The sequence below is a fragment of the Manis pentadactyla genome, chromosome 3 (assembly GCF_030020395.1).
Source record: "Manis pentadactyla isolate mManPen7 chromosome 3, mManPen7.hap1, whole genome shotgun sequence".
NCBI classification, from domain to species: domain Eukaryota; kingdom Metazoa; phylum Chordata; class Mammalia; order Pholidota; family Manidae; genus Manis; species Manis pentadactyla.
Genome location: NC_080021.1, coordinates 174,611,762 through 174,621,191, shown reverse-complemented (window position 1 = coordinate 174,621,191; position 9,430 = coordinate 174,611,762). Strand labels below are relative to the sequence as shown.

The window sequence follows — 9,430 nt, the reverse complement described above, 5'->3', positions numbered from 1 at the left end:
TAACACTCAGTAAGCAAAAACCAATATATATATATATACATATCATACAATATGTATGCAAAAACCAATATATATATATATACATACATATATGTATGTTTGTTTGACACAACTGTTCTCAAGCATTACACCAAAACAGCTTCAATTTTAGAGAGGATGATGCCAAATAACTAAGGGTCTAGCTTTTCAATGTAGACATCACCAGGATTACCTGGAGATATGTGAGGGTAGAAGGAATGGATCTGAGCAAGAATTTTTCCCACTATCCTTGACCTAAAGGATGAGCTTCTATATTTCAGAATCAAGGTAACCTGGGGAAAGCTTTGCCTTCATGAAATTAATGATGTGCTTCATATTATTTTGTGTGGGGGGAGAATGATTCTATTTACAGTGTATATGACAAAGTGCTTTGTCCCAGGCTTTTCTTGTATGCTGAAGGTTTTTTAATTTCCAACATAAACAAATGTCTAAGGAAAACACACTTATACAAATAGAGAATTGAATGGATAGGCCACTTCATAGTTTTCTTGGTTCCAAGTTCACAGTTAGGAATCTCTAGGAAAGGCATCTTCAAATTCCCAGAATCTTTTTGACTCAGAAGTTGCAGAGAAAAACTAGATGATTTGACTCACATGCTTTTCAGTCGTCCTTTCGACTCTAACCCATTTTCACAAAACAGCTAGATAAGAGCTGAGACCTGGACGTCTGTGCACCGAATCAGAGGAATTCCAGAAGAGCAGCGCTGGGACTGGAATCAGACCATAACTCTCAGCCAGAGGCCATGAGGAAGCTAGGGTGACTTCCACACAAATCTCCTTTCAAATGCACAAAAGTGTCCTCTTTGCCTGCTTTCATCATCATAGACCTGAGAGCTGTTTACCTTTCAGACAAATGTAATGGACTTTCTAAAACACACTATATGGAAACACATGTTCTCCCTTTTTGTCCCCACCCCTCATTAGTGGCCTAGGAGTTGACATCAAGCAGCATCCATGGGCATAAACCTCATATCACACAGAACTCACTGAAGGGCCAGCACTGTCAAACAGTACCAACATTGGTTATCTGCTTGTTTTTGTACATATAGTTATATGAACTACAGGCAACCCGAGGCAAGGACTTGAATCTTACCTCTTTATCCCCTGTGTCTAGCACAGTACCTGGCACAAAGTAGGTGCTTAATAAATGGTTGCTAAATAAATGGATTTTTAAGCTAATGCTTTATCTTTTACTTAATTCAGTAAGTGTACACTGTCACTTGAGCACCTATTATGTGCCAGATTCTATTCAAAGCTTTGAGTGGACAAGCATGAATTCTTCAGACCTTATAGTCTAATTGAATTGGTGAAGTAACTTCCACACCTGATGATTGCCACTCTTATTATAAACTTAGGGATGGACAACACTACTGCTGAGCCTCAATTTCCTCACATTCAATTTAATTGTTGGACAAAACAACCTATTCTATAAAATGATTTAAGTTCTATGATTATTTTAAGGTGTATGAAATGTATAAAGCATTAGGTACATTAACATATGTTTTAAGATCATAAAATAATTTTTTAAAATTTGAATACTGCCCAAAATGGATGTTCTCTCTAGTTCAAAAACAATTCTCTCAAACAGATACATGCACATTATTCTATAAACCACATGAAGAATCCAGCAACTCTAGCATTTTTGTCTTTTTTAACCATATCGCCACTGTATAATGTAACTTCCTTGAGAGTGCAATATTTTATATTTGGTATCCTCTATAGGCTCTAGCACTTTCAAAAGATAGTACTGATAATTAATGGAATGGAATTCATGCAATGGAATTCAAATTAATGCAATGGAAACAATTTAAGAATCACCAACAATTCTAAACAGAATGATAAATGGTATTTAGGTATCAAGAACCCCATGAAATTGCATGGAAAACTATGTGTCTATAGGCCATTCTATAGAATTCTTTGGTTTTATCAGTCTCAAAGAAATCTATTAACCAAAATGGCTTTTTCACTCAGTATACATTAATTGTGTATCAACTACTTTCCAGTCATTGTACCACTTAGGTTTCGATTTTTTTAACTCTTTTATAAATAATGAATATTGATTGCATCAAATCTTTGCAACATCTGCTTTCCCACGTTTACACCATTAAAAATAATCCATACTCAAACACATTTACATCTTAAATAAGCATCAGATACTATGCATTTATAAATGATACTTACTGGTAAAATATACTTTAGAAATATATTCTTATTTGGCTCCATGGAAAAGCAATCATGATAAGAGACCTAATAGGGCTTGAGTGTATAATATATATGTGTGTTTATATATATATGTGTGTGTCTCTCTCTGTATATGTAGACACACACACACATATAATTAAAGAAATCTTTAGTGAATCATGCTGCTGAGATTGTTTAAGCCATCTCTAATTCATCAACTATCTTATACCACAGCTGGGTCTCCTTTTATTCCTGACAATAATAATAAATCTACTGTCCTTTAAAAAAATTGATGACATATAAGGAAAACTTTATAGAATTGTTTTGTAAGCAGTTTTCTCAGGGACTTTTCACTGACTGAAATAGTTTTCAAATGCTCCAGATGGAGAACAAAAACTATTTTTTAAATCTCAAGAAAACCTCTAAAATTTAATGACAATTTTTCCCCTTTGGAAATCTTCTATCTCTCCCAGTGTGTTAAGCATTATCTATCTACAGTCAATCAATATTCATCCTAGCAGCTTTTTAAATTTTCTGAATAAAATTATTTTTAACTTTTGAAAATGGCCACCATATTCTTGTAATGAACATAGGGAAAGGGATATTTCCCAAGATGCACACATAAGTGTACTTAAAGATTAAAATCCTCATTCACAGTAGATGTTCACTTTATAGTCTGAAAATTTCTATGTAGCATGATCCAAAATGACCATTTCAAAACATCGTTAGTTTATACCATTTGCTTCTGATTCCTATACTCCACCAAAACTTGGTTGTAATTAGGGATAGTGGCCAGGAGATGGCGCAGTCTCTTTTTCTAAGATTTACTTCACAGGCTTTTATATAATTCACAATGTTTTCCTACAAGAAAAGTTTTATTAATGGCACTTATCACAACTGAGAGAAAAGAATGAAAAATAAGGCATTCAGAAAAAAATAAGAAACTTAAATTTCTCAAAAGTTTTACTAATCACTTGTATGAGAATTTTTTTTTTAAGTTTAATAACTTTTTTCTCTCCTGTGCACAAGGAACAGTAGGAAAGGAAAAGCTAAGATAATAATTATTTGGAATTACCTCAATTTTTTAAATTCTTCCTTTTGGTTAATTTTATGTAATGATGGACTGCTTTACACTTACAATGTATTTTACAAGTATAAACTCCATTTTTCAATAAAATAAAAACAAGTACAGTTTTAAAATAGGAATTTTACAACATATTTTACAGAGAAAATTCATTTAAAGTAGAAATATTTCCCGAAATGGCTTTATTCAAGGCACGCATAATGTTTAAATGCTTAATAAATGCTGAAGAAGAATCTTTAAATCCCAAGTCTATAATATTGCTTGTAAAAAAAAATTAACATTTTTAAGGCATGATAATCCTCTCACCATATATAGTGAACACATTAATAGATGTGGGTGTTTGGGGGTAGGAATGGGGGTTTTATTGCATGCTTCTAGAAATACTCCAGAAAGGGAGAAGATGCAGATGCATTACAGATTGTCTTGATTTGACCTGGAATACTGTCTGCCACCAGCTACTGAATCTTTGCTGGGAAGGTAGCAAGAATCTCTAATCATCCCTGAAAAGGAATAATCCAAGGCAGGCCGAAAAGGCAATCCTGGGACCAATCCAGGAGTTAGATAGGGTGCCATGAAACCAGACAGTCCTCTTCCTGGAGAGGAATATGCCAGCCGTAATGGATTGATACCTAGTCTAGGATTTAAGCTGTAGAGATTTGAGTCACCTCCATAAGAAGAAGAAGTAGTTTGAAGAGGAGAAAAAGCTGATTTATTCCCTAGAGTTCCAAAACCAATTCCAGCTAAACTAAAATTTGAACCTCTCTGAAAAGCTGTATTTTCCAATTCTCCTGAGCTTGCTAGGTCCCTGGTGCCTGGTTTGTGTTCTTTTCCATTTAGGACCTGTTCAATGGCTTGAACCACATCGCCTTTGCAGAACTGTAGAATGCCTTCTAGACGGCTGCGCCTGTAATTTGGGAATATCTTGGTAAGGATATCCAGAGGGTCCCTTGATCTTGAGGACACTGTGGGAAGTCTGGCTCTGGAAGCAATAAAGTCTTTGGCCCACTCATTTTCATTTCCTGATTCCAAATCAGAGGATGATAGGGACCTGGGACTCTCTTCGCCTCCTGACTGTTCTCCAGGGTGAGGAGACTGAAAGCTATCATCCTTGTTTGACTTTTCTGAAATAGATAACCTGAAGTTTTGTTTTCCAATGACACCATTAGACTTAGGAGATGATCCCAGGGCAAGTTGATGGGATTTGGAGACCGGTTCTTCTTGTCCACTCTGGCATGAGTTACGCTTACTCTCTTTTTGTTCTGGGAGAGAGGGGGAATAAAAGAAAATCAAATAAAGGGCAAACTTCCCAGGACATAGTAGAGCCCATTCAAAAATACTGCTGGATAAAATAACACATTCAGTCATTGTACATTACTAATACTTATTGACTGTAGGAGATTTTAATGAATAAAATTTTTTTAAAGTCATTCAGAAATGCAGGTGTTCGAATAGTGGGAAATTCTATTTATACGTTATTTCAGGGTCACAGAATTATATAATATGCTAATAATGTAGTTATGTAAGAATCAGAAGTTGAAAGTCTATTTTTACCCCAAACGATTAATGTAACATCTATCTCTCACTATTTGCCCCATTTGTCAATTTGAGATTCTTCCTAAATGTTATCCAAGTTTTGTTGTTACCCGTTTTTTTCACAATGACACTATGTGAAAAGAAGTAAAATGATTGTTTAGATAAGAAATGAAAAGAAGGAACAATCTTAGTATGAAAATGAATATTTAATCACTAGTGCTAAATTTTAACAATTGGTTTTCTCATGCTCACATTTGAGCTTCTAATTATGTTACCTGAATAATGGGAGGAAAAAAGAAATTTTTAAATTCCATTTCAAACGTAAAACAATAACTACTGCTGCACCAATCTCAAATTATACCAGAGCTCTCATTATTTCATTTTATGTGAGAGATGATACAGAGATGGTACTTTTTTCATAATCTCCAGAAAATATCAAGAAAAGGCTTTATTGAAAATTATTGAAAAAGAAAATTAACTGTAATATTGCACTATTGCAATCTATATGTATCTTCAAGGCATTTATAAAAACAGCATATTAGTCATTTGCTTCAAATCACAACTCCCTTCCAATATTAAGGACAATTCTGAAAAAAAATTTTTATACAAAAATCTGATTTTCTACCTCAACATGTTGGGCATATGAATATTAATAAAACAAGAACATCTTTAAAGCCCTTTTACAAGGCTAATGCCAGGTAATAACAATGCACACATTCACTAAATAACTTTTATTTTGGTTTACATCCCCTCTTACACTATTGACGTATTTTATCTCTATTTCCATTAGAAAGAGTAAACTGTCAATTGGGCTGCTCAGTATTTCTATCACACTTTCTTTTTCCACAAATACTGACTAAAGCAGTGATATGCAAACATGATTTGCAATACTTCTGTTTTCTCAAGGAGCAATCATGAACTCTTAAAAAATAGCTATAGTTTATTTTAAAATTAAAGTGTGTGCAATTTAATACTTTGAGGGTTAAAATGCCATCATTATATCAAACATGACAAAAATGATGCTACTACTGCAAAACTATAAGTACTTTCTAATATTTTTAAGTCTAAATAAAACAATAAAACTTTTCTAATGAAGTCTGCCAAATGGAGAATGACTGGCCTTGGTCCACCATTCCATTTTATTTATAAATATGATTCATTAAGTATGTCCCCCTGAGCATGTAAGGTATCAAAATTTCATCTCTACAGCAATTTATGCATAAAGTAATTTTTATTATTAAATGAGTACAATGTATTATAATGAAATACTGATTGTATAAGACTATCTAGAAAAAAGATATCTTTAAAATACTGTGATATCATTTACATAATCTCTGTTTTCTCAACTCTGATAGCTGGTTTTCCTTCTTCACTTGTATCATTGTATCTTGTGTATTGTAGTATTTGTATAAATACAATTTTCTTCCTTTTGAATATGTTTCCTTCACATAAGAAAACCTTATTCATCTCTGTATCACTGTTAGTCTGTCTGATGAATGAGTAAATTACACAGACTAGTTTACTACAGTTCATGGATATTGAGAAGAAGGAGGCAGGCAGTTTATAAAAGTCATGAAGTAGCTTCTCAAACAAGAAGGTCAACTGAGACGAGGAATAAAATAAAATAATTGACCCTCTAAAATAGAACACCTTGCCTTCCCCCCAACAACAACAAAAAATCACCTAAATCTATCTCTAGCAGTTTTGTCGGCCAGATATGTCAATTTAGTTTATGGAATTTTAACTTTTACTTCTTTTTTAGGGCAATTTTGTTTAATGACTTTGTTTTTCAGTCCTTTTTGATTTTCCATGAGAAATGTTTAAAGTCTATTCTGTCTACTGAAATAAACTAGAACATGGGCAAAGAGTTGGCATAAAGAAACACAAAATCATATATACCTTATTTAAACAGGGACAGTCTCAAAAGTATATCCTGTGGTCTGTTAAGACCTGCAATTTTCATAATTTAGGGAACTAATTAATAAGTTACTATACCATTATCATAGTCATATGCTACAACCTGTGTTGGATTTATACAAAAATACTAAATGACATTTTCACTGCGTGGAAGACTATGAAATTCACTAAAATGCAGTGAGATTTATATTAGCAGGAAAAAATAATCATTTGGGGGGATTTTTTTTAAGTATCTTTTTCACCTAACACAGGGCATGAAGTAGATTTACAGTCTACAAATAAGAGAAAAAATTAATACTCCTTTGATAAGAAATCCCTAATACTAGACTTTGAAATTCTTATACATGGTTTTACATATCGGGAAATCCTCTATTTCCTTCCCATGAGAAGAATTGAAACTTCAAATATTAGAGGTTTCTATACTTTTGAAAGTGTACAAACACTTGGGAGCCGGGGTTGATGGAATGCTTAAAAATTTTAAAGAAGGGAATTTAAAAGAGACTTTGGTAGATTCTGTCTCTTCCCCCTCCACCAGCTGTAGCCACAGGTTTGCCCCCAAGGTAAAGAACTGTATGCCCAGTTATCGGTAACTTTCCCACACAGGATCCGAAGGTTCTCTCTGACTTTATAGCTGAGATGATTACAGAGCAGGCTCACAGGCAGCTTCTCTCACTGAGCCAGAAGCCCTTCACTCACTGCCTGCTGAAGTTCCACTCGACAGAGACAAAGCCACAGCGACTTGGGCGCCTACTTATTCCTACCGTGAGTCGCTCATCTCATCGCCCGCGCTTCACGGTTTCAAAACCTCACCCTATTCACCTAAAGGAGCGGAAGCCCCTTCCAACAAGGGATGGGTCTTAACACCCTCCTTAATGTCCATACTGCAGAGCAGTTTCCCAAAACTTTAGTGCCCCTTTTAAACAACCTTTCTTGCCCGCTTCTAGGGCAGCGCTGCTTGTTGCAAATAGTTTCTCTCCAGAACAACCATTTTTCTTCTGCAAAGGGCAAATGAGAGACCAACTCACCTTGTTTTTCCTCCTTATAGTCTGGCTGGAAAACCTCGAAAGCAGGGGTCGCCGGATCGCTAGCCTGCCTCAAGGCCCCCAGTCCCAGCGCAGTCACCGTCACAGGGCCGCTCAAGGCCCGGGGAGTCTCCGCTCTGCGGCTCCCGGACGTCTGACTCCCGGGCCCCGAGGGTCCAGAATACAGAAGCCTCTGCAACCCGCGGGCCTCGCTCTCTTCCTGGGCCTGCTGCCTGCGCAGCGCCACCTGGGCGGCCATGACGCGCTGGCGCTCGGCGATCAGGGTGCACTTGGCACACGCGCAGTCCCGCCAGCGGCAGAAACGCTTGTGGCCCTTGAGTGCCGACACGACGCCGTGGTTGCGGCAACGGGCGCACTTGGGGGTCCGCGGGTAGCCGCAGCCCACCGCGCCCGGCCCCCTCTCCAGTCCGGCGGCCGGCAGGCAGCCTCCGCTTCCCGTGGGGGCGGCGGCGGCTGCCCGCAGAAAGAGGCTGGGTGGCCGCAGGAAAGTTGGAGGAACTGGTACCCCCAGGGGCACTGGCAGCGCCGGAGACCGGGGCGGAGGGGCCGCGGCCACCAGCCCCGGGACCAGGTGGGTTCGGCCGCTGCCTCGGCCTCTGCTGCCACACGGCGACTGCTCCATTCCCGAGGGGTGTCTGGCGAGGGGTCGTCGCTGGGAGGGCGCCGTCCACAGCTAACCCTGCCCGGATGAGGGGACGGGAGAACCGGCGTGTCCCGCGGCCTCCCACCCACACACGGATAAAGTTCGCCACAATTCTCGCTGTACGTTGCGGACGACCGCTTCCTGGAGCTGGAGACGCTAAAGGTGCAGATGCCCTGGGAGCCTCTTGGAGTCCGAGGTGCCAAGTTAATGCCCCTTTGCTAGGCGCGCCTTCTGAGCCAGAGAGTAAATGCCGGCCAGGCAACCCCGCCTACCGGGTTTACCGGACCCAGCGCTGAAGCCGGGGAGGGCGGGCCAGGGGCGGAGAGCGTAGGCCGTCTGGAAGGAGCCTTTTTCTCCCACTTGCTTTTCTCACCCCATGGATTCCTCAACGTGTATTTTCGTAAAATACTCTTCAAGCTCTCTCCCATGCCTTTTACTGCTCCTCTTAAACGAAGCAAGATTTTAAGTTCTTCCCCCAGTTGCACGCTTCTCCTAAGCAAGTTTGAAGATTTGGAATGTGGAGTTCTCCTTTTCTTTCCTTTTCCCAGATTATGTCTTCAGAATGGAAGTCTGACTATTTTAATGAGAAAGCCCTGCTTGACGGACCGCAAATGTCTCCCATCTGAGGGATGCCTTGTTTTGAATGGGTGTTAGCTCAGAACAAAGGAAAAAGGAGGAAACTGATTCACACTCAGATTCTTTTTGTGCATTCCGTTTATTTACACACGTAAAGTTGGTTTCCATACTTTGAAAACCCAGTCTATGAATTTCTTATGCGGAACTCATTATAGGTAGCAATTGTGTTAAAGCTATTTAAAACATACTTCATATTCCTATTGTAAAGTATTGGGGAAGGTCCTTTACACCATTCTTCAAATATGCTATCATATTTCTTAAACTATATTCTTGAAATACACATATAATGGCTTCAATTGAAATAAAAGGTTATATTGCTTTTAAACCAAAAGAGCATTTGAGGCAGAAAATTCTT

The 9,430-nt window shown here is 38.3% G+C and overlaps 1 protein-coding gene across 1 annotated transcript; it reads right to left on the bottom strand.

The window, feature by feature from the left end:
- Positions 1–265: 265 nt before the first annotated feature.
- Positions 266–8,714, bottom strand: DMRTA1 (DMRT like family A1). The gene is made up of 2 exons (XM_036924928.2): positions 7,779–8,714; positions 266–4,562 (listed from the first exon to the last, which is right to left on the bottom strand). Exons 1-2 carry the CDS (start codon positions 8,416–8,418, stop codon positions 3,715–3,717), a joined length of 1,488 nt encoding a protein of 495 aa, XP_036780823.2. The 5' UTR covers positions 8,419–8,714; the 3' UTR covers positions 266–3,714.
- Between the last annotated feature and the right edge of the window lie 716 nt (positions 8,715–9,430).

Excerpts from the sequence above, each read along its gene's own strand:
- DMRTA1 (XM_036924928.2), bottom strand. The coding sequence starts at position 8,418 with ATGGAGCAGTCGCCGTGTGGCAGCAGAGGCCGAGGCAGCGGCCGAACC. Across the intron at positions 4,563-7,778 it reads CTATAAGGAGGAAAAACAAG|AACAAAAAGAGAGTAAGCGT; the intron begins GTGAGTTGGTCT and ends CCTCTCTCCCAG.